This window comes from Pyrgilauda ruficollis, unplaced genomic scaffold (assembly GCF_017590135.1).
Source record: "Pyrgilauda ruficollis isolate IOZ18807 unplaced genomic scaffold, ASM1759013v1 scaffold270, whole genome shotgun sequence".
Classification (NCBI taxonomy): domain Eukaryota; kingdom Metazoa; phylum Chordata; class Aves; order Passeriformes; family Passeridae; genus Pyrgilauda; species Pyrgilauda ruficollis.
The window spans coordinates 153,901-177,958 of NW_024524045.1; the positions used below are offsets into that span (position 1 = coordinate 153,901).

Genomic DNA, 24,058 nt, shown 5'->3' on the forward strand with positions numbered 1-24,058 from the left:
GAAATATAAATTAAAAAATAAAAGAAAATATAAATTTTGGGCTGGAATCGCTTGGTTTGGGGTGAAAATTGGCAAATCTGGGGTGGTTTGGGGGTAAAATTTGACTTCCAGGAGAGCCGAAGGGAGGGAAATTCTCTTTAAGGGGGTGAAAGGAGCAAAAATTTGGTTTTTTTGGTCATAAAATCCACTCTTGTGTTCTTTTTTGGGTGGGGACAGAGGAAAGCAAAACAAAAATGGGAAAAGTAATGGAAAATCCCAGATTTCCTCCTCTGGAGTGGAAATTCCCATTCCTTTGGATTAAAAATTCCTATTTCTTTGAGTTAAAAATCCCCATTGCTCTGGATTAAAAATTCCTGTATTTTTAAAATTAAAATTTCCCCTTTTTTGAGGGAATTGCCTGCTCCAGCCCGGGATGTAGGGAGGGATCGGGATGCGCTGGGGAATGGGAATCTGGGAGGAGCTGGGGAATGATGATCCCAAAAGAAAGTGGGCAATGATGATCCTGCTGGGATGAGCTGGGAATCTGGGATGATCCTGCTGGGACGAGCTGCAGGATCCCATTGGAATGAGCTCCAGGATGGGAATCCCACTGGGATGAGCTGGAGAATGGGAATCCTGGATGAGCTGCAGCACGGGGATCCCGTTGGGATGAGCTGTAGGATGAGGATCCCACAGAGACTGCGGGAGGGGGATCCCACTGGGATGCGGTGGGGAATGGGAATCCTGGATGAGCTGCAGGAACGATGATCCCGAGGGATGAACTGCAGGATCCCATTGGGATGAGCTGTAGGACCGGGATCCCAACGGGATGAGCTGCAGGAACGATGATCCTGAGGGATGAACTGCAGGATCCCATTGGGATGAGCTGTAGGACCGGGATCCCAACGGGATGAGCTGCAGGAACGATGATCCCGAGGGATGAACTGCAGGATCCTATTGGGATGAGCTGTAGGACCGGGATCCCAATGGGATGAGCTGGAGAATGGGAATGCTGCTGGGATACTGTGGAGGATGGGGATCCCAGTGGGACTCTGCAGGACCAGGATCCTGCTGGGATGCACTGGAGAGTGGGAATGCTGCTGGGATGGGCTGGGGGACTGGGATCCCACTGGAGTGAGCTGTAGGACCAGGATCCCAACAGGATGAGCTGTAGGACCGGGATCCCAACAGGATGAGCTGTAGGATGGGGATCCCAACGGAATGAGCTGTAGGATGGGGATCCCAACGGAATGAGCTGTAGGATGGGGATCCCAACGGAATGAGCTGTAGGATGGGGATCCCAACGGGATGAGCTATAGGAACAGCTCACTCTCCTGGGGTTATTCCCAGTTCCGGGAGGTTCCTCCCTTCCCCTGCTGCCCCGGGGACACCGAGGGATGCTCGCCCAGGGACCGAGGACCGGGAACAGCGGGGGTCGCTCTCCCGGTGCCCCGGGGCCAGCGGGCTGTGGGGACCCGCAGGGCTCCCTCCCACCGCCTGCCCGGCGGTGATTTTGGGGGAAAAAAGGGCATTTTTAGGCTTCTCCCAGCAGAGGTCCCCGGCTGCCTGCCCAGCGGCACTCCCCGGGCGCGGGCCCGGATCCCGGGGGAATCCTCCGGCCCGTGGGGCTGGAACGGAGTTCCCGAGGGGGTTTCTGCTCCTAATTCCTGATAAATTAGAATTTATCCTATAAATTTATTCCTGATAAAAAGAGGAACGTGGCCAGGAAACCGCTCCTGAGTTTTGTTCCTGGTCCAAGGCAAGGGGAGTTTCCTGGGATATCCCAAATATGTCGTGACACAGATTTTGGGATCTGCAGGTGCAATCCCAAACAGAAATATTCCCAATATTTCAGGATCACTTCACTCATTCCCTGCAGGTGTAATCCCACAAATAAATATTCCCAGCATTTCAGGATAATTTCTCTCTACTCCTTTCCTGCAGGTGCAACCCCACGAATAAACATTCCCTGTCCCGGGATTCAGGGATTTGCACTTCATAGCCTTTATTTGGGAAGGAAACAAAAGAAGTAAATTTATTTATTTTAAAATTAGGTGAAGACGCCTGAGGTGACTGAAGTGACGGAACCCCCGTGGGGGGAAACGCGCCCACCCCAACACCACAACTCAGTGGCAGAAAAGGAGAAAACGCCCCAAAAAGCCCCAAATCCGTCCCAGCAGAGCAGACCCTTGACAAATCCCTTTAAGCCGAGCCTTGGTGCTGCAAATCTCGGTTTCAGTTTCAGGTCCCGTCGCTATTTTGGTGTCGCCGCTGTCACCGAGGCAGGGCGGAGCAGAGGAAGGGGGGAGCGGGGAGGGTTTGTCTAAATTAGGAAATCGCCCCAAAAATCTGCCACAACTGCTCCACACCCTGCTCGGCACCGATGTCTTTAATTTATCCACTAATAAAATTCATGTGAAGCTTAATTAGAGCTGGTTTTAGCACCCCTGGGGAATCCTCAAACCCATCCCAAACCCCTTCACACCCCAATTTTGGGCAGTTTCATCAAAATTTCCCATTCCTGGGGCTCTCAAAGTCCCAAAAAATATTTCAGTGTCAGGACAGATGTGACTCAGGGCTGAGCTGATTGGTGTCACTCATTAATTACTAGTTAGTTACTCATTAATTAGTTCTGATCCATGCCGGAGCAGTGCCTGTGACTTTTTCCACATAATTTTGGGGGAAAACCTCAAAGATGTCAGAATTTAGCCACTTTTTGTCTGCCAAGGGCCTAGTGGTGATTGATTAATTAATTAATCAATCAATTAGTCACTCAGCAGTGATTAATTGCCAAACCAAAGGATCCTGGAATGGTTTGGGTGGGAGGGGACCTGAAATCCCCTCCAGTGCCACCCCCGCCGTGGCAGGGCCACCTCCCCTTGTCCCAAGGTGGCCCAGACCCCATCCAGCCTGGCCTGGGACACTGCCAGGGGTGGAGCAGCACAGCTGCTCTGGGAATTCCATCCCAGCCAGGAATTCCTGCCCAAAATCCCGTCCATCCCTGCCCTGTGGCAGTGGGAGCCATTCCCTGGGTCCTGTCCCTCCATCCTTGTCCCCAGGCCGTCTCCAGATCTCCTGGAGCTCCTTGAGGCCCTGGAAAAGCTCTGGGGTGTCCCTGGAGATTCTCCTTGCCAGGTTGGAGAATCCCAAATCTCCAGCCTGTCCTGAGAGAGGAGGGATGGAATCCATGGATGGATGGATGGATGGATGGATGATGGATGGATGGATGGATGGATGGACGATGGATGATGGATGGATGATGGATGGATGGATATATGGATGGAGCGATAGAGGAAGGCAGGGATGGATGGATGATGGGTGAGGTTCCAGATGTGCCCCCGGGATGTTCTCCCTGTGTGCCTCCGCTGCCCGGGGCCGCTCCCCCTCTCTCCTGTCCCCTCTCCCCTCTCTCCCCTCCCTCTCTCTCTCCCCACTGCCCCCCCGTTTCCTGCGCCCCCGCAGCCCCCGGCCGGATGCGGCTCCGAGCCCGAGGGGCCACGGGCGCTTCCTGCCCGCGCTGCGGGGCTCGCCCCGGCCCGGGCCGCGACCACCGGGCACCGGGAACCGGGCACCAGGGACTGGGATTTGTTTTAATTTAAATGGAATTTAAATGGAATTTATTGGCATTTAAATTGCATTAAATGCGAATTTAATCCTTTCAAAGTTCAAGTCCAAGGATCTCCACGGACAAGGGATGGGAGGAAATCCCAAATTTGATCCCAGGACAATCCCAAATCTCCAGGATACAAAGGCCAGAATTCCTAAAACACAAAAGATAAGAGGAAAAGGGGGAAAAGGGGGGAAAACGGGGGGTGGGGAAGGGGGAAATCCTTGGAAAAAAGGGAGTTCAGGCTGAGTGAATTCCTGCCCCTGCAGGGATTTTCAGGGATTGGGATAAAGGGAAAATCGTGGATGGAATGCTTGAGGGACAATCAAAAAGTGTCCAAAAAATTGGAATTTCGGGGTTTGGGTTGAAAGAAAGCCCAGGATGGGCCAGGCTGAGATTCCAGAGATTTTTGGGATGAGGAAAAGGAGGCTTAGGATATTGGGGTTGTTTAAATTGGAAATTATAAAATTATGGAATATTCGGAGCAGGAAGGATGATCAGAGTGGTGGGAAAATCCCCAAAATCCTCAGAAACTGTGGTTGATTTGGGATTGGAGTGTTTGGAGTGGAATGCTGTGCCTGGGAATCCATCCCAAAACTCTCCAGGAGTGCAAGGGGGTGGGGGATAAAAGAGCTCCCCCCCCAAAAAAAAAATTCAAAATATTTCGGATCTTTTCACCCATTCCCTGCAGGTGCAATCCTATAAATAAATAATCTCAATCTTTCAGGATAATTTCTCTCTACTTCTTTCCTGCAGGTGCAATCCCATAAATAAATATTCCAATAAATATTTCAGGATCACTTCACTGGTTTCCTGCAAGCATAATCCCATAAATAAATATTCCCTCTATTTCAGAATCCTTCCTCGTCACTCATTCCCTGCTCACGCAATCCCATAAATAAATATTCCCGATATTCCAGAATAATTGCCCTGTTTTCCCCCTGATCACTCCTCCTGCCGCGCACAAACCCCCAAGGGGGGAAGGAACATTTTTCCTCCTTCCCAAGGTGCCAAGGGGTTAAATCCCTTTTCCAGAGGAGTCTCGGGCCAGGACAGCCGGTGGCGCTGGCGGAGCCGGGATCCGGGAATTTCGGGATAATGGGATTTACGGAGCGCTGCCGGCTCATCCCCGCTGAGCGCTCCATCGGGAACGCACCCACAGCGCGATCCCAGCCGGGCACAGGAGTGGAGGGGGAAAAAAACCCAAAATCCTCATCCCAAAGCCCTGGGGAGTGGTTCAAAAAACCCCAAAAATCCAAAATATCACCCGCGCTCAAACCCGCCCGCCCGGCCGCGCCGAGATCCGTGAACCGCAAATTTTACCGGAGCGTGCGGGCGGCGCCGCCATGATTGCACCGGGGGATCGGGGACGGGGCGGGGTGAGGATGGGGGCGGCGGCGGCGGGGGGGTGCGCTTTGTTTTAGCGCTATTGTTCCAAATAACGGTGTCGCCGCCGATGTGGCGCGGCCGCCGAGGGGGGGACACGGCGGGGACACGGCGGGGACGGAGCTGGGGCAGCAGCGGAGCCCCCCCGGGAGTGGCGATGGGGGCATTTCTCCCGTGCCCCCCCGGTTGAGCGGGGAGAGAAGGGGGGGAAGAGGCGCTGCCGCCCCCAGCCCGGCCCGGGGGGCTCGGGGGGCTCGGGGGGAAGCAGCGGAGGGGGCGGCGGGGCCCGGAGCTGCCTCCTGCGAGGGTAGGGAGGGAGGAAGGCAGCCCTCCTCCTCCTCCGCCTCCTCCGCCCGCTGCTCCCGGCGACACGGGCGATTTGCATTTTAAATGACTCCGAGCCCGCCCCCAGCGCTCGGTAGCGGGCCCGGAAAGTTTGTCCTCGGCTCGGTGAACAAAACAAATCCCGATTAAAATCGGTATTCGAGGCAGCGGAGGCGCGGCGATCCCTGCTCGGTTTGTTCGGAGCGCGCCGAGGGTTCCGGGCTGCTCGGGCCGCGCTGTTTTCCCGGCTGCTGTTATCCCGTTCCTGTCCCGGTTATTTTCTATCCCATCCTTGTCCCGGTTGTTGTTTTATCCCATCCTTGTCCCGGTTATTTTCTATCCCATCCTTGTCCCGGTTATTTTCTATCCCATCCTTGTCCCGGTTGTTGTTTTATCCCATCCTTGTCCCGGTTGTTTTTTATCCCGTCCCTGTCCCGGGTTATTTTCTATCCCATCCTTGTCCCGGTTATTTTCTATCCCATCCTTGTCCCGGTTGTTGTTTTATCCCATCCTTGTCCCGGTTGTTTTTTATCCCGTCCCTGTCCCGGTTGTTGTTTTATCCCATCCCTGTCCCGGTACATCTCCAGCTCTTCCTGCGCTCCTGGCCCTGGGTGTCCGTGGTCTGGCTCTGTCCCTCTGTCCATCCCTGTCCCTGTCTGTGTGTCTGGCTCTGTCCCTCTGTCCATCCCTGTCCCTGTCCCTCTGTCCATCCCTGTCCCTGTCTGTGTGTCTGGCTCTGTCCCTCTGTCCATCCCTGTCCCTGTCCGTGTGTCCATCCCTGTCCCTGTCTGTGTGTCTGGCTCTGTCCCTCTGTCCAGAACAGCTCCAGAGGGTCAGGAACGGTTTGAGAGAGGCAAGAGCTGTTCCAGAGCATCAGGAGGAGTTCTGGATTTTCCAAACCAGATCCAGAGGGGCGGGAACAGTTTCACATTTTCAAGAACAGTTCCAGAGGTGCAGAAACAATTTTTAGGGGTGAGGAACAGTTCCAGGGTGTTGGGTTGAGTTCCAACTATTCAAGAACAGTTTTTGAGGGTCAGGAACTGTCTCAAATCATCAAGAACAGTTTTTGAGGGTCAGGAACTGTCTCAAATCATCAAGAACAGTTTTTGAGGGTCAGGAACTGTTTCAGATTTTCAAGGAGAGTTTTAGAAGCACAGGAGCAGTTCCAGAGGTCAGGAACAGTTTTCAAGGGTCAGGAGCAGTTTCAGATTTTCAAGAACCATTCTAGAGCATCAGGAAGAGTTTGGGATTTTCAAAATCAGATCCAGAGGGTCAAGAAGAGTTTTGGATTTTCAAGAAGAGTTTCAGAGTATCAGGAAGAATTTCAGAGGGTCAGGAACAGTTTTTTAGGGGTGAGGAACAGTTCCAGAGTGTCGGGTTGAGCTCCAAATATTCAATAACAGTCTTTAAGGGTCAGGAACTGTCTCGAATCATCAAGAACAGTTTTGGATTTTCAAGGAGAGTTTCGGAGGTGCAGGAGCAGCTCCAGAGGGGCAGGAAAAGTCTCTGAGCCTGTGGGAAGCTCAAGGAGTTTATTTGGGGTTTTTGGGGGCCCTGCAGGATGTGGTGATTCCCCTTTTGGAGCCCGGCCCAGCCCCTGCGGCTTTGGGGAGGTTTTTATTCCCCAAATAGCTCAAACCCCAAAAAGGAGCCCTGGGGGCTAATCCTGGTTGGGGAAAAAAACAGGAAATAACTGGGGAAAACAGGGAGAAAAATAGGGAGAAATAGGGAAAAGCCCAGGGAAAAGGGGGGGGGGGGGGAAAGCAGGAAGTAAACAGGGAGAAAAACAAGGAAGAAAACAGGAAATAAACAGGGAGAAAAAAGGGGAGAAAACAGGGAAAAATCGGGAAAGCAGGGAAAAATGGTAAAAACCAGGGAAGAAACAGAGGAAAAGCAGTGGAAAATGGGGAAATCAGGGAGAAATGGGGCAAAACAGGGAAGGAAACTGGGAAGTAAACAGGGGGAGTGAAATTCCCGGGAAGCCCCGGGTCCATCTTTAGCCCGGGCTGAGCGCCAAGAACGAGCTCAGCTGGAGCCAGCGGGGGCTGCCAGGGGAAAACAGGGAAAAACAGGGAAAAATGCAGAATATGAGCTGAAAATAGAAATTATTAACGTCCTTAAGTCCTTTATAGAGCCCTTGTTTCCCATCAGGTGGTCCTGTGAATATGCTGAATTTTTTAATGGAAAATTGTGTCCCAAAGAGGAGAAAAACCCCAAAACATGGGGGAAAAAAGTAAAAAATGAGCAGAAAATACAATTTATAAATTATTTACTCCCTTATTCGAGGCCTTATTCCCCAGTCAGGGTTCCATAAACATCTTGGATTTTTTAATGGAAAAATTTTTCTCCAAAGAGGGAAAAAACCCCAAAACAAGGGGAAAAAAAGTAAAAAATGAGTGGAAAATACAATTTATAAATGCTCTTAACCATTTTTTTGGACCCTCCATTTCCCAGCCATGGTTTCGTCAATATTTTACATTTTTATTTTATTTTATTTTATTTTATTTTATTTTATTTTATTTTATTTTACTTTATTTTATTTTATTTTATTTCATCTTGCATTTTTTGCATGATTTCTCAGTGCTGATCCTGTTTGTCTCCCTGACTTTCCTCCTGTTTATTTCCAGACTGCTCCAGCCATTTTTAAACCCCCGAGAAATCAGAAATAAATGGATTTAAAAATGGTTTAATTTGGTTTTTTTCTGCCTTTTTTCCCAGCTTGCTATGGAATTGTCCAGGTTCCCACCGGCCCCTGGTTCTGCCGGAAATGCGAATCCCAGGAAAGAGCCGCCCGGGTGGTGAGTAGGGAAAAACCCTGCATAGGGTTCTCCAAGATTTTTTTGGTTTTTCCTGAGATTTTTGGGGTTAAAGATCTCAATTTTCCCCAAAAAAAGTAATTTTTCCAAAAAAAAAAGACATTTTTCCTCAAAGGTGGAAGAAGCTTTCCCTCAAAGGTGTTTTTCTTGATCAGATCTGTGGGAATTGTTGGGAAAAGCGAAAACTGGGATTGGCTGAGGTGATGTTGAGCTGTCAAAACCACGGGATTTTTGTGGGATTTTTGGGTTGGGAAGGAGGCTTTAAAGCATTGATGGGTATTTAAGGGGATCTGAAATCCCCTGAGGTTCCTCACCTGGAGAATCCAAAGTTCTCCGGAGCTGGAAAATGGTGGAGAAGGATGGGGGGGATGGGATCAGGGCTCATGGGGTTTTCATGGAATGTTCATTGGGTTTTCCTTGGGTTTTCATGGGGTTTCCATGGACATTTCCGGGGTTTTCGTGGAATTTTAACAGAAATTTCTTTGGGGTCTTCACAGAGCTTTCATGGAATTCTCTTTGGGATTTTCCTTGCATTCTTATGGCATTTTCATGGAATTTTCGTGGGGTTTTTCCTGCAATTTTAACGGAATTTTCTCTGGTTTTCATGGAAAATGAGGCTGATTTTGTCCCCCAGTCCCTGATTTATCAATTCCAGCTCCTGGAATTTCCCACCTCCGAGTTGGATCCAACTTGGGATCACAGAGGTTTTCCCTGGATGAGCTTTAATCTCCTTCCAACCCCTATCATCCCACAATTCCTTGGGGTATTCCTCAGTTATTCGCGATTTTTAGGATCCTCTGCCCTGTCCTGGTCCCCTCATCCCAAAAGTTCCATCAGAAGCTGCTTTTTCCCCCAAAAAATAATTTTTTATTTAGGTGGGGTTTATTTTGCCAACTCAGCCATTCCTATAAAGGACAAGCTGAAAACCTCGTGAGTCTGGCGGCCTTTTTAAAAAATGCAAAAACCCCTAAAAAAAACCAAAATCACAGGGGAGATTTTCCTACACCAGATTTTGGGGCACCCCAAAAACAACCCCACACCCTCTCAGCCTGGATTTGGGGTGACACCAAACCCAACCACGACCCTACAACCAAAACTTCCCCCCAAAACTGGAGGAAAAAACCTCGCGAGAGGCGGAAGGAAGGAGCAGAGAGATAAAAACTCAATTTTTTTTTTTACTCTGAGTCACCACTTTCGGTTTTACTCCTCAACCACAGCCCCTAAAACCAGCCCTAGAAAATCCCCAAAAGCAAAGCTTCACCCCTGGGCTTTAAATCCATTTTTAGATATTTTTTGAGGCATTTTCCCCCCAGAACCTCCTCAGTCCTCATCCCACGGCCCTGTTCTGGCAGCAGCTCCTTTTTGGGGCAAAATTGGGAATTTTCTGGTCCTAAACCCATAATTAAATGGATGAAATTTGAATTTTATTGATTAGATTTTATTAAATTTGAATTTTATTAATGAAATTTGCATTTTTGGGGATTAAATTGCAATTTTATTAATTAAATTAGAGTTTTATCAATGAAATTCAAATATTATTGAATAAATTTGAATTTTATCAATGAAATTTAAATTTTCTTGATTACATTTCAATTTTATCAATTAAACCTAATTAAATCTGATTAAACTTGAATTGAATCAATAAAATCAAATTCATTTTATGTATTAAATTTGAATTTCATCTATTAAATCTGATGACATCCGAATGTTACCACTGAAATCAGGTGAATTTTGGTGTTTTTTCTTCCTTCCAGAGGTGCGAGCTGTGTCCCCACAAGGACGGAGCCCTGAAGCGCACAGACAACGGGGGTGAGCGGAATTCCCGCCTGGAAAATCCCAAATTCCACCCTCCCATTTTTTCCGAAAAAATTCCCTTTTTGGACCCTCCACCAAATGGGATTTTTTTTTTCCCTGCCTGAGCTTGGGTTGGTGTCAAAACGAGCCCAAAATTGTGGGATTTTGGGGTTGATTCCACAGGAATTTCCCGACCTGTGGGATCGCGGTGGGATCCAGGCCCCACCCCAGAGGATTTTCCTGTAGATTTTTTGGCATGGAATTTTTTGGGATGGAGTTTTTTTTTATGGGGATGGAGATTTTTTTGGGAAGAAGGGTGTTTTGGAGATACAGGTTTTTTGGGACGGAGACTTTTTTGGGACAGAGGTCTTCTTGGCACTGAGGTTTTTTTGGAGTGAAGAGTTTTTTGGGGATGGAGGTTTTTTTTTTGGGATGGAGGGTTTTTTGACATTGAGGTTTTTTGGCATGGAGGTTTTTTTTGGGATTAAGGGTTTTTTGGGATGGAGATTTTTTTAGGCACAGAGGCTTTTAAGGATAGAGATTTTTTGGGGATGAAGACTTTTTTGGGATGAAGATTTTTTCGGGGGGAATAGAGGCTATTTTGGCACGGAACTTTTTTAAGGATGAATGGGTTTTTTGGCAACAGAGATCTTTTTGATGTGTAGTTTTTTTGGGATGGGGTTTTTTGGGACAGAAGATTTTTTTGACACTGAATTTTTTTTTTTTTTGGTTGGGGTTTTTTTTTTTTTTTTTTTTTTTTTTGGTTTTTTTTTTTTTTTTTTTTTTTTTGTATTCCCGGACTGAATTCCCATTTTCCCTTCCTTTTCCAGGCTGGGCCCACGTGGTGTGTGCCCTGTACATCCCCGAGGTGCAGTTTGCCAACGTGCTCACCATGGAGCCCATCGTGCTCCAGTACGTCCCCCACGACCGCTTCAACAAGGTAAAATCTGGGATTTCAGGATTTTCGGGATCATCCCGTCCCCCTACGGCTCCTTCCCGTATTACCCCAACCCCACAGCTGCTCGGATTCCCTTAAAAACCAAGGATTTTTTTCCTGGATTTGCCAGGAAATTTTTGGTCTTCCCCACCTGTCTTCCCCAAGTCAATGGAATTTGAGGAACTTCTTGGTGGAATTACTGGATCTGTGGAATTCCATGTCGGATCCTCTATATTTGGATGGGTTTTGGGGGAGAAAATGGGAATTTCAGGAATTTCTTCGTGGAACAACTGGAGCCAACTGAATCCATGGAATTCCATGATGGTTCCAATGGGATGGTTGGGATTTCGGGGAAAAAAGGAGAAGTTTTGTATATCCCACTGAGAAATACCCCGGAATTTTCATAGAAATCCCTCAAAATTTCCTCGATACCCCAAAAGTTCCTTCACAGGTGCGGGAGAGGCTCGGAGAGCGGAACGTGGGGTGCAGGGCTGGAACTCGCCGAGCTCCCAAGACCCCTCCCAACCCATTCCATGGGATTTGGGGATTCCTGGAGGCTTTTCCTCTTGGGAAAAATGGCTTTTCCCACTTTTTTTCCCCATCCCAGACCTGCTACATCTGCGAGGAGCAAGGCCGGGAGAGCAAGGCGGCCTCCGGGGCCTGCATGGCCTGCAACCGCCACGGCTGCCGCCAGGCCTTCCACGTCACCTGGTGAGATTCCCGGGAATTCACCTCGGGAATGCGCCCCCAGCTGCTCCTTCCCTGCCCTGGCTTTGGGTCTCATTCCCCAAGGGTCGTGGGGTTTGGGGTTGATCCCTCCACAAGGTCATTTAGTGCTGGAGTTGCCTCTTCTTCCTACCAGCCCAGGGGGGTTATCTGGGCTTTTCCAGGTTTTTCTGGGATTTTCCAGGGTGTTCCCAAAGTTTGGGAATTCCCTTGGGGCCTGTGGAATGTTCATTCCCCTGCCCTGGATTTCGGGTCTCGTTCCCTGTGGGTTGTGGGGTTTAGGGTCGATCCCTCTGCAAGGTTATTTAGGGCTGGAGCTGCCTCTTCATCCTCCTCACCCAGGAGGTTTATCCAGGTTTTTCCAGGGAGTTCCCGAAGTTTGGGAATTCCATTGGAACCTGTGGAATCTGACAGATTTTTCTGGGTTTTTTTTTTTTGTTTTGTTTTCCTGCTGATTTTTCAATTTTTTTTCCCCTGCTTTCCCACTGATTTTCTTGGGTTTTCCCTGGTTTGCCACCAATATTCCTGGATTTTCCCGGATTTTCCCTGTTTTCCCGGGATCAGTGCGCAGATGGCCGGGCTCCTGTGTGAGGAGGAGGTGCTGGAGGTCGACAACGTCAAATACTGCGGCTACTGCAAATACCACTTCAACAAAATGGTGAGATCCAGGAATCCCAGGGATTTGGGGAATTCCTAATTATTTAGGGAATTTTTATTTCTTTGGGGAATTTAATTTGTTTTGGGAATTTTATTTCTTGAGGGCAATTTTTAATTTCTTTAGAGAATTATTTCTTTATTTTGGGAAATTTTCATTTATTTCAGGATTTTTTATTCAATTTGGTGGATTTTATTTATTTAGGGAATTTGATTTATTTAGGGAACTTTCATTTATTTTGGGACTTTTCATTTATTTAGGGAATTTTCATTTATTCATTTTTCCTCCCCTTTTCCCTCTTTCTTTCCCCTTTCCCCTCTTTTCTTCCCCTTTTCCCTCTTCCCTTTCCCCTTTTCCCCATTTTTTTCCTGTTTTCCCCCTTTTTTCCCCCATTTCCCTCCTGTTTTCCCCCAGAAGACCTCGCGCCATTCCGGGAGCAGCTCCTTCCTCCCGGGCAGGAGGAGCCGCTCGGCGTCCCCGGCCCAGGAAAAGCACCTGTCCCACCACGAGCGGCCAAAAAAGGTGAGAAAATCCCCCAAATCCAAAAAATGCCCTAAATTCATGGGGTTTGTTTATGGCATCTGGTGCTGGAATACAGCGGGAACAGGAATTTATTTGGATTTCCTTATGGGATCTGGTGCTGGAAAACAATGGGATTTGTTTATGGCACCTGCTCCTGGAAAACTGCCGGAATGGGGATTTATTAAAATTTCTTTATGGGATCTGGGGCTGCCCTTCCTAGCGCTGGGAATTCCGGCATTCCAGAGGTTCCTGGTTTTTTTTTTCCAGAGCCGCAAGGACAAGGAGAGGCCGAAGCAGAAGCACAAAAAGCGTCCGGAGTCCCCCAGCAGCCTCCCCCCAGCACCCGTGGCCGTGGCTGCCGAGAAGGTACCGGGGCCGTGGGATGGGAAAATCCACCAGGAAAATGGGAAAGGGCAGGAAAATTCATTGGGAAAATGGGAAAGGGTGGGAAAATCCACCCAGGAAACAGGGAAAAGGGGGCAAGAAAATCCATGCAAAAAAAACCAGGGAAAAGGGGCAGGAAAATCCACCAGAAAACTGGGAAAAGGCATTCTCACCAGGCTATTCCCACCCCCAGTCCCCACTCCCCTTCCCTTCCCGAGGAAAATTCAGGACGATTTCCACACTCCCACTGAGCCCATAAATCCAGGAGGGTTTAATTCCCACATCTGGGGCTGGCAGGAGAAAATCCCAATTCCCGCTGCTCTCCCCCCGGAATTCCCCCGTTCCCATCCCTTCAAATTCCGGGCACATCTGGTGCCTGCAGCTGTCGGGGGATTAAATCCAGGGGTGGATTTGGATCCCAGGATTTATCCCAAGGAGGGCTTGGCCGGGGTCAGGGATGTCAGCAAGGTCCCACATTTTGGGCCATCCCATAATTACAGGAATATTTTTAATTTTGGTTGTAATGTTACCCAAAACTGGTGAATTTGGAGCCCTCAGCTCCAAATTTGAAGGGATTTGGGATTTGAGGGATCTGGGTTTGGGTTCATGCCTCTCTGCCCCCTGCTGAATTCCCACAGTTCTCCCTCTCATCCCCAAATCCTGGATTTCCTGGCATCTGCCCGGGTTCATCACCCTCCTGTCTCCCCTGGAGAGAATTCCTCATCTGGAATTTGGGAACATCTGGTGCTGCTCCAACCCCTGGGAATATTCCCTGCTGGAGCTTTTGGGATGGCTGCAGGGATCCCAGGGAATCTCCTGTCCCATCCCAAGGATGACAAAATTCCCTCGGGGAACCTCTGATTCCATCCCAAGGATGACGAAATTCCCTGGAAATTCCCCGATGGAAATCTCTTGTCCCATCCAATTGCTAAGGAAATTTCCCCAGGGAATCTCCTGTCCCATCCTGAGGATGAGAAAATTCCTGCTCCGGAGGGGGAAAATAGGGAAAATCAGGAAAAGGAGCCCGGGCTGCAGCCAGCTCTGGTCCCTGGGGTCACACCCGTGTCTGTCCCCTGCCAGGGCTCCGGTGGCCACCACGAGGCCACCAAGGAGAGCTCGGAGGTGGCCAGGGCAGAGGCCAAGGGCAGGAAATCCTCGAGCCACGGCAGCAGCCACAAGGGGAAGAAGACGGGAAGCGGGAAAAGCTCCGGAGGCTTCGGATCGGCCCCGCCCGGAGGAACCTTCCAGGCGGCCGGTGAGGGGCAGGAGGAGGAGGAGGGGGAGAGGGAGGAAGGAGAGAGGAGAGGGATGGAGGAGGAAGAGAAGAGGAATGAAGGAGGAGGAGGAGAGGGATGGAGGAGAAAAGAGAGGAATGAAGAAGGAGGAAGAGGAGAAGGAGGAGGGAGAGGAAGGAGGAGAAAGGGGAAAGAGGAGAAGAAGGAAGGAGGAGGAAGAGAAGAGGGAGGAAGAGGGGAGGGATGAAGGAGAAAAGGAGAGTGATGAAGGAGGAGGAAGAGAAGGAAGAGGAGAGCAATGACGGACAGGGAAGAGGAGAGGGATGGAGGAGGCAGAGGGGAAGGATGAAGGAGAAAAGCAGAGCGATGAGGAGGAGGAGAGCTCCAGGAGCCCTCCCCTGCCCCTCGGGCTGACCCCGCGTGTCCCCAGGCTCCTCCTGCGGCCTGCCCGGCTCCCAGGACTTTGCGCCCTTCCCCAAGCTGGAGCAGGAGGACGAGAAGTTCCGCAAGGCCGCCAGCTCCAGCTCCAGCTCGCACTGCTCGCCGCTCTCCGAGGGCCCCAAGGCCGACGTCTTCGAGCAGAAGGTCATCTTCTCCGGCTTCGGCTCCATCATGCGCTTCTCCACCTCGGCCGTGGGCCAGCCGCGAGCCCGCGACGCCTCCCCCGTGGACTACAAAGCCACTGGCAGCCTTGGTGGCCCTTCAGGTGGCAGCGCGGGTGGCACCGCTGGCGCCAGCGGGAGCGGCCACAAGCGGATGCCGTCGCTGGGCGCCGAGGAGGGAGAGGTGCTCAAGGAGAAGAAACACAAGGGCAGCAAGAAGAACAAGCACGGCCCTGGCAGGCCCAAGGCGGGAAAAGGCAAAGAGATTTTGGGGGCCCAGCTGGCTGGGTCCACCTCCACCTCCTCCTCTCCCTTCTCCGGGGGATCCCTCGTCAGCTCCAGTGTTGGGAATTCTTCCCGGAGCTTCAGCCACCCTGGGAGTCTGCCCAGCCTCAGCATGGAGTCGCCGCTGCTGGGCTCAGGTGGGTCCTCCTTGACAGGTTCAGGTGGTCTCAGGTCCCTTTTCCAGAATTTTCCAGAATTTCCCAGCCTTTTCCAGCACATTTAACCATGTTCAGAACCTGCCTGCAGAGGGTTCTGTCCCTTGAATCCATAAAAATCCACATCCCGCTCCTTCATCCTGGAAATCTCCCCTGGATCAGCTTCCTGAAATTTGGGGTGCAGATCTGAGCTGGGAACATCCCAAACCCTTTTTGCTCCAACTTGCCCAGCCAGGGCTGAATTCCCAGGTGGATAAAGGGGAATATTCCATGACCCCAAATTAGGGACTGTCTGGAGTGGTTCAGTTTCCTTCCTGGATTGGGAAGGGATGCTGGGCTGGGGACAGCTGGTACATGGGACAGGAAGGGGTTAAGGCAGCCGGGAGAGGGGCTCTGCCACTCAATCCCGAGTGTTCCCTTTCCAGACTGTTCCTAATCCCAACTGTTCCCTGTCCCGAGTGTTCCCTGTCCTGAGTGTTCCCAATCCCTTCCCACTGCTTCCAGAGGGGAAAGGTGAGGAGGGAACGGCGGCTGCCTGACCCTTTGGAGCAGGAATTGAGGAGAGAGTTGTGGCTCCCTGACCCTTTGGAGAAGGGACAGGAAGGAATCCTGGCTCCCTGACCCTTGGGAGAAGGGAAGAAGGGAGGGAATGGTGGTTCCATAACGCGTTGGGGAAGTGTGACAGGAGGGAAGGGAGGGAGGGGGGAAAAGAGGAGGGAGCGGTGGCTCCAATAACCCTTGGGAGAGGCGGGATCAGAAGGAATCTCTCCCTTGGGAGAAGCAGGATCAGAAGGAATCTCCTCTCCCTGGGGATTAGCGGGGTAAGTTGGAACCTCCCTGCCGCAGGGATCTACACGAGCAACAAGGACCCGATCCCGCTGGGCGCGGCGCTGCGGGCGGTCTGCAGCACGCCGCTGCCCTCGGGGCTGCTCCCGCACCAGGGCGGCGCCGCCCTGCCGCAGCTCAGCCGCTCGCCCTTCGCCAGCTCCATCCCCGCCTCCTCCTCCTCCGCCGGCTCCACCACGCAGGTGAGGCCCGGCACCGACCGGGATTCGGGACGGGGGACACGCGGGAAGGAGGACAGTCGGGAATGGGGACAGTCGGGACTGGGGACAGGCGGGAATGGGAACAGTCGGGAATGGGAACAGGCGGGAATGGGAACAGTCCGGACTGGGGGCAGTCGGGATTGGGGGCAGTTGGGAATGGGGACAGTTGGGAATGGGGACAGTCGGGATTGGGAACAGTTGGGAATGGGAACAGTCGGGACTGGGGACAGGCAGGAATGGGAACAGTTTGGACAGGGAATGATCAGGAATGGGAACAATTGGGACAGGGAACACTTGGGACAGGGAACACTCGGGATTGGAAACAGTCGGGAATGGGAACACTTCCACCGGGAAGAGCGATTGGATCCACACCATTCCCAGGGCTCCCGGCTCCAAGCCAGTGCTGGGAATGTGCCAAGCCTCTCGCCAGACTTCCAGGAGATATTTTTAACACGGGAGCTGGGAAGAGCTGCAGTAACGAGGCTATTTCCCTGTTTCCCGTGCAGGTGTTTTCCCTGGCAGGTTCCACCTTCAGCCTCCCTTCCTCGCACATTTTTGGGAGCCCGCTGACGTCCGGGCTGTCCCTGAACCCCCTCCTGAGCCAGCCGGAGAGCAGCCGGGCAGGTACGTGAGCTCCCAGGTATGTCCGAGTTGGCATTCCCGAGGGCTCTCCCGCCAGGACAGGAGGCCACTGCTGCATTCCCAGCTTTTCCAGCTGCTCTGCCTCGGGGTGACAGCCAGGGCTGCCACAGGGGGACAGGGACAGCGTGTTTGCCAGCAGCACCTCGGGAGTGTCCCTGAAGAATGGGTGGCCCTGGAGAGTTGGGTGTTCCAGGAGAATGAATGTCTCTGGATCATGAGTGTCCCTGGGTGATGATGGCTGGCCCTGGATAATGGGTGCTCCTGCAGAATGGGTGTCCCTGGATAATGGGTGTTCCTGGAGAACGGGGTGTTCCAGGAGAACTGGGTGTTCCTGGGGAATGGGTGTTCCTGGGGAATGGGTGCCCGTGGTTTGGGTTGGGAGGGACCCTGAAGATCATCCATGAGCAGGGACACCTATTATCCCAGGGTGCTCCAAGCTGGCCTTGGACACTTCCAGGGATGGGTCGGCCACAGCTTCTCTGGGAATTCCATCCCAGCCCCTCCCCACCCTCACAGGGAGGAATTCCTTCCCAAAACCCCATCTATCCCTGCCCTATCCCAGTTTAAACTCATTCTCTGTGTCCTGTCCCTCCATCCCTTGTCCCAAGCCCCTCTCCAGCTCTCCTGGAGCCAATTCCAGCACTGGAAGCTGCTCCAGGATCTTGTACTGGGAGATTCTGGCCACATCCAGGAATTATGGATATAACATGGATAACATGGATATAACATGGATATAACAGGATTCCTGCCTGGAAGAGTGTCCCAGTAGGACATTCCTGAGGGGATGAGGGAGCCAGGATCCCCCGGCCCTGTCTGGAGGAGCTGCCGAGCCCCAGCTGGGTTTGCTTGTTCCCAGCAGCAGGAAATCCCCGCTCCAGGCATCCCGCTGGGAATCCTGGCATTCCCTGCAGGAGATTCCCGGGATTCCTGCACGTGGGAATGTGTGGGGAAGGAGAGGAGAGGCAGGGAGGCAGCTGGGGCTGGAGCCACCGCATCTGACAAGGCCCAGGGTGAGGGGAGCGAGCGTTCCAGGGATGGGAAGATAAATGTGGGATTTATCCTGGATTACCCTTGGAATGGCAGATATCCTGCACATGTGCACAGCAGCCCCATCCCAGATTTCCTGGGACACAGGGATGGCTCTGGAGGAAGGTTCTAGATGCCAAAGCTGAGCTGGGCACTGCTGAGGGCACACCTCAGATCCTGGGGGCAGTTTTGGAATCTTCCCAAGAACTACATGGAGGGGCTGGAGCGTGGCCAGGGAAGGGTTTGGAGTGCCAGGAGCGGCTGAGGGAGCTGGGAATGTTTATCCTGGAGAAAAGGGGGATCAGGATCCTTCTGGATCTCCACAAGTCTGTGATAGGAGGGGACAGCCAGGGGTGGTCGGGTTCTGCTCCCAGGGAACAGGGACAGGAGGAGAGGGAACGGCCTCAGGCTGGGCCAGGGGAGGTTTGGGTTGGATATTTGGGGAAATTTCCTCATGGAAAGGGTGGCACTGGAACAAGTCCCCATCCCTGGAAGTGTTCCAAACTGTGTGGATGTGGCACTTGGGGACACGGCTGAGCAGGATCAGGGTTAATGATTGCCCTCCTGACCTTGAGGGGCTTTTCCAACCCGAACCATTCCGTGATTTCCTTGAAGCTCCTTAGGGAGCACCTGGAAATCTCCAGGACCCCGGGGGAAGGGTCCTCAATACCGGCTGACCTTAAAGCTCTGCTCCAGGCTGGTTCTGTCACTACCTGCGCAGTGACAGCCGATCCCCCGGCATTACCGGATCCAGCCGGGGGCAGGGCTGGCACGGGATTTGTCCCTCCCTCCCTGCGGCCCCATCCCCCGGCGGCTCCGGGAAAACCGGCTCCAGGCTTTGCAAAGCTCCGCCTGGCGCGGCGCGGCGGGGGCAGAGCGGGCCGGGGTGACCTTGCCGGGGTGACCGCCCCGACCGTGCCGCGGTGCCAGGCGGTGCCAGCCGCTCCTCCCCGGGGAGGCGCCGCCGGGGCCGCCCTGCGCTGCGCGGGGCCGGCGCTGCTCGGTGCGGTGCTGCCCGGGGCGCTCGGTGCTGCCCGGTCCCGTTCGGTGCTGCTCGGTGAGGCTCGGTACTGGTGCTGCTCGGTGCGGTTCGGTACTTCCCGGTATCGCTCGGTTCTGGTGGCACTCGGAACTACTTGGTGCCCCTCGGTGCTGCCCGGTACCGCTCGGTGCTGGTGCTGCTCGGTACCACCCGGTGCCCCCAGCAGGCACTCAGCGGGCGCTCACCGGGCTCCGGCCGTGCCGGGCGCCCCTGACCCCGGGCACTCTGTCCCTGTCCCCGCGCAGAGCCCGACCTGGAGGATTGCGGCTTCGGCTGCCGAGGGACGTCCCCGCAGGAGAGCCTGTCCTCCATGTGAGTGTCCCTGGGGACAGCGGGGACACCGTGGGGACAGCCTGGGGGGAGACGGAAACAGCTCCTGCCCCGCTCCTTGGGGTGTGGGATGGGATGGGATGGGATGGGATGGGATGGGATGGGATGGGATGGGATGACCCAGGATTGCTTTCCCAGCCCCAGCCAGGACTGAGCTCACCTGGGGCTCACCTGAAGCGCAGCACAGGAGGCTCAGCCTGGGGGGGCTGTGGCCACTCGGGGCCAGGCAGAGGAACAATGGGAGCAGGGAATGGAGCAGGAATGGAGCAGGAATGGAGCGGGGAATGGAGCGGGAATGGAGTGGGAATGGAGCAAGGAATGGAGCAGGAATGGAGCAGGAATGTAACAGGAATGGAGCGGGAATGGAGCAGGGATGGAGCCTCAAGCAGAGCAGGGCCCCCTGACACCCCCGGCCCCCCCAGGTCCCCCATCAGCAGCCTGCCAACCCTCTTCGACCAGACCGTGTCATGCAGCAGCAGCGGGCAGCTGGACAATGTCCCGCAGGCCACCCCCAACATCGAGCAGCTCCTGGAGAAGCAGGGCAACGGCGAGGCCGGGGTGAACAGTGAGTGCGGCCGGGGGGCGGCGTGGCGGCTCCCGGGGCTCTCGGGGTGGGAGCCGCTGGGACTTTGGGATTCTGCCCGCGGGCAGCAGAGCCGGGCGGGGACAAAGCCCCAGTGTGTGCCAGGGGGAGGAGCTGGGGCAGCGCTGTGGGGCCGGTCCGTCCCTCTCTGGGGTTTGATTGTGAATCCTGTGATCCCTTGTGATTTCCTCTTTCCTCCCTTTTCCCCCCCATTTTGTCCCGTCCCCCCTCGGTCCCCCCGCAGTTGTGGAGATGCTGAAGGCGCTGCACTCGCTGCAGAAGGAGAACCAGCGGCTGCAGGAGCAGATCATGACGCTGACGGCCAAGAAGGAGCGGCTGCAGCTGCTCAATGTCCAGCTGTCCGTCCCCTTCCCCGTGGTCACCAGCAGCAACGGCCCGGGCAGCCAGGCCCAGTACATCCTGCCCGCCAACGGTGAGGCACCCGGGCTGAGGGCACCGGGGCTGAGGGCACCCAGGGACGTGTCCCTGTGCCCCAGGGGTGGCCGAGGGGTGACAGCAGGCAGGATCTGTCCCACAGCCACCTCAGGGTCCAGCCCTGACTCTGCTCCCTCGCCCCTCTCCCCTCCCAGTCTGCACCGGTGACTCCCTGAGCATCAGCAAGAGTCCCCCGTGCAAGAACAGCTTCGGCATCGAGAACTCGCTCTCCACATCCTCCGAGGTACAGCGGCCCCTGCGGCCACCAGCGGCCGGGCAGGGCCTCGGGCAGGGGCAGCGCAGCAGCCTCGGGGCTCGGTAGCCAGCTGGTAAAGCCTGCTAGCCCAGGCGCAGAGAACAGGTTCTCCCTGCAGTGCCTGAGGGTTGGGTAGAGTAGCTGAGGGCGCTTCCAGGTGATCCTGGACATCCAGCAGGGCTGGGGTCGAGCTCTGAGACCCCTCTGAGTTCTGGGACCCCTCGAGCCACCCGAGCCCCCTCTTCCCACCCCCAGCTGCCCTGGGCAGCCACCCCAGCCCGATGCTCTGTGTCCGTTTCTCCCCCAGGACCCTCACTCGGGCTGTCCCAGCAGGAGCAGCTCCTCCCTGTCCTTCCACAGCACGCCCCCGCCCCTGCCCATGCTGCAGCCCAGCCCCGCCTCGCTGCCCCTGCCCGGGGCGCAGCAGGTGAACGGCCTGGCCAGGGTGGCAGGCGGGGGGCTGGCCGCAGCCTCGGGGGCCAGCCACGGCCTCTCGGCGGTGCCCATGGTGGACGGCCTGCTGGGCAACCTGGCCGGAGCCCAGCAGATGCCCCTCAACGGGATCCTGGGGAGCCTGAACGGAGCGCAGCCCGCCCAGCCTCCCGGTGCGCCCCCGGCCCTGCAGCTCTCCACCAGCCTGAGCAGGTGAGGATGGGCAGCCCTGCCCTCTCCAGCCCAGCTTAGCTCCGGGGGGAGGGAGGTAGCGGTTCTGGCCATGCTGACCGCTCTGGAGAGCTGTCCCCAAGCGTGGGGGAGCCTGGCTTAGTGCCCGGTGTTCCCAGGTGATGCCAGGCATTGTGTCCACAGGGAGGGGACCAGCAGGAATTTTAGCAGCCGCTAAACTGGACCCCTTGTCCCTCACAAGCTGTGGAATTATCCCTGTGTTCCTGGTGGCTTTACCTGCAGCGTGTTCCCCCAGAGAGCTGGAGAGCTCAGCCAAGGCATTTCCCAGCTCCTGCCAAATGTGCTTCTCACAAATGTGTTCCTCCCTCACTCCTGCACCTGGAATGCTGCTGGGCATGGAGGGAAATCTCTTTAGCTCCCGTGTCTCCCTGTGTTCCCGCAGCCTGAGTCCCCTGACAGAGCAGCAGCGGCACGTCCTGCAGCAGCACGAGCAGCAGCTGCAGCAGCTGCAGCAGCTCCTGACTTCCCAGCCACTTAACCCGGTAAGGGAGGGAGAGGAGAGTGGTGGTGCTGGGAAAAGCTCAGAGCAGAGAGGAAAATCTGAAATTAAAACCTGAGGGTCCCTCCTGTCCCCGAATGCTCCGAGCCTTTTGAGGCTGAACCCACCATGGGCTGGGCGAGGGAATTCAGAGCTGGTTTGGGAATTTGAGATGGGGGAGCATCCCAAATCCCGAGCAGCAAAGCTCCAGGCAGGGGCGTGTGGCACCTCCTGGGGAGGGGAGTTGGGACTTGGGCTCTTTTTGTACCAAAGGAAAGAAGCTTAATCTGAGTTTAATCTGAATTTGCCACATCCTGAGGGGGTGAGAAGGTGGGAGCTCCGGGAAATTGGGAGGGGGAAATCAGGAGAGCCGTGCCCTCCTGGAGTCATCCAGGGATGGAAATCCTGTGGATCCTGGGATGCAAATCCTGCTGGATCCTGGGCTGACCCCGGGCCCAGGGGAGAGGCAGAACGTGCCAAGGATCCTGCTGGGGGTTAGAGAGAAATAAAACCCAAATTGTTTCAATCCCAGCCCGCTCAGCCGTGCCTGGGCACACCCACACGGGGAGCTGGAGGTGCCTGGTGCCACCGAGGGTGGCTCAGGGTTTTGGGGTCACCAAAAGGCCCAGGCGGCTGCTCTGGGGTTCTTGGCTCCCTGCCTGCACCCCCTGTCCTGGGAATGGAGGTAGAGAGGTGGCAAACAGATCCTGAGGTGGCAAACAGATCCTGAGGGAGCAAACAAATCCCTGAGGTGGCAAACATATCCTGAGGTGGCAAACTCCAGCCCCTGGCCTTGCAGAGATCTCGGCGCTCTTCCCACCCTGCCTAGGGTGACACGGGAGTGCCACCAGCGCTGTCCCCAGGGCTGGGCCTTGCCCGTTCCACCCAGGAGCCCAGCCGGCTGCTCTGGATGCATTTCTGGGTCAGGCTATTTTTATATCCTGGGAAAAGCCAATTTCCGAGGGCAGCTGATGCCACCGTGTCACCCGCAGGGACAGGACAATGGCAGCCCCGGCTGCTGCGAGGGTCGATGGTTGCCATAGCGATTCCTGCAGTTTTCCCAGATTTCAGGGAGTTTTTCCCTGATTTCAGGGCGTCCCTCGGGATGCAGGTGAGCCCTGAGCCTGCTCCCCCTGCGTCCCGCTCACCTGGAATTCAGGACGGGATTCAGAGCCAGTTTGGGATTTCGGGATGGTGAATTCCACAGATTTGAAATTGCTGCATTGATGAGTTGGAATTGTGGGGGATTTGTGTCAGAGCTCTGTCCCCATTCTGTTCCTGCTCTGTCCCCACTTGTCCCCTCCTGCTGAGGGCATTGTCCCCGCTCTGTCCCCTCTTTGTCCCCGCTCTGAGCCGTGTCCCGGCCGTTCCCGCAGGAGCAGCAGGCGCTGGTGTTCCAGATGATGCAGCAGATCCAGCAGAAGCGGGAGCTGCAGCGGCTGCAGATGTCGGGCTCGTCCCAGCTGTCCCTGCTGGCCGCCACCTCGGCCCCGCTGCACCCCAGCCCCAGCGCGCTGCTGACCTCGGCCGCGCCCAGCGGGGGCTCCCTGCTGGCCTCGCTGTCCCCGCAGCAGCTGAACCCCGGCGGGGCCCTGCTGGCCCCCCAGGCCACCCCCCCGCTGGGCTCGGGGCCGGCCATGGCCCCCAACCCCTTCCTGAGCCTGCAGCCCGACGGCAGCACCCCAAAGGGAACGGTGGGTACGGGGCTGGCACGGGCCTGGCTGGGGATAGGCTGGGGCAGGCTGGGATGGGATGGGGACAGGGTGGGGACAGCATGGGGATAGTCTGGGGACAGCCTGAGGACAGCTGGGGACAGCTGGGGAGGGACACATTCCTTCCTCCTCCAGTCCTTGTCCCCCAATCCCAGTCCCCCCAATCAATCCCCATCCCCCCAGTCCCTGTTCCCCAATCCCTGTCCCCACAGTCCGTGTCCCCCCTGATCCAGCCATGTCCCCGTTTGTCCCCGCAGCCCCTGGGTGACAAGGGCGCTCCCCTGGCGCAGGACAAGGGCTAGGAGCCCCGCGGCCCTGAGCCCGCAGCCAACCCTCTCCCGGGGACCGCGGCTTCCCCGCGGCACCGGCGGAGCCCGGCGCTCCCAAGGAGCGGCCCAGGAGGAGCCTCGGGAGCCA

The 24,058-nt window shown here is 54.9% G+C and overlaps 1 protein-coding gene across 1 annotated transcript; it reads left to right on the top strand.

The window, feature by feature from the left end:
• The first annotated feature begins 4,932 nt into the window (after positions 1–4,932).
• On the top strand, positions 4,933–24,036 carry MLLT6 (MLLT6, PHD finger containing). The gene is made up of 21 exons (XM_041471613.1): positions 4,933–4,965; positions 5,395–5,488; positions 8,015–8,094; positions 9,867–9,921; positions 10,737–10,846; positions 11,451–11,554; positions 12,134–12,227; positions 12,639–12,746; positions 13,014–13,112; positions 14,211–14,385; positions 14,796–15,389; positions 16,254–16,435; positions 16,960–17,077; positions 19,409–19,475; positions 19,916–20,058; positions 20,321–20,509; positions 20,667–20,755; positions 21,075–21,412; positions 21,834–21,933; positions 23,306–23,623; positions 23,899–24,036. Exons 1-21 carry the CDS (start codon positions 4,933–4,935, stop codon positions 23,941–23,943), a joined length of 3,135 nt encoding a protein of 1,044 aa, XP_041327547.1. The 3' UTR covers positions 23,944–24,036.
• The last annotated feature ends 22 nt before the right edge of the window (positions 24,037–24,058 follow it).

Bases quoted from the DNA above. Each gene is read 5' to 3' on its own strand.
- MLLT6 (XM_041471613.1), top strand. From the start codon at position 4,933: ATGATTGCACCGGGGGATCGGGGACGGGGCGGG. The intron at 8,095-9,866 runs GTGAGTAGGGAA...TCTTCCTTCCAG, and splicing joins AGGAAAGAGCCGCCCGGGTG to AGGTGCGAGCTGTGTCCCCA. The intron at 20,059-20,320 runs GTGAGTGCGGCC...GTCCCCCCGCAG, and splicing joins CGGCGAGGCCGGGGTGAACA to TTGTGGAGATGCTGAAGGCG.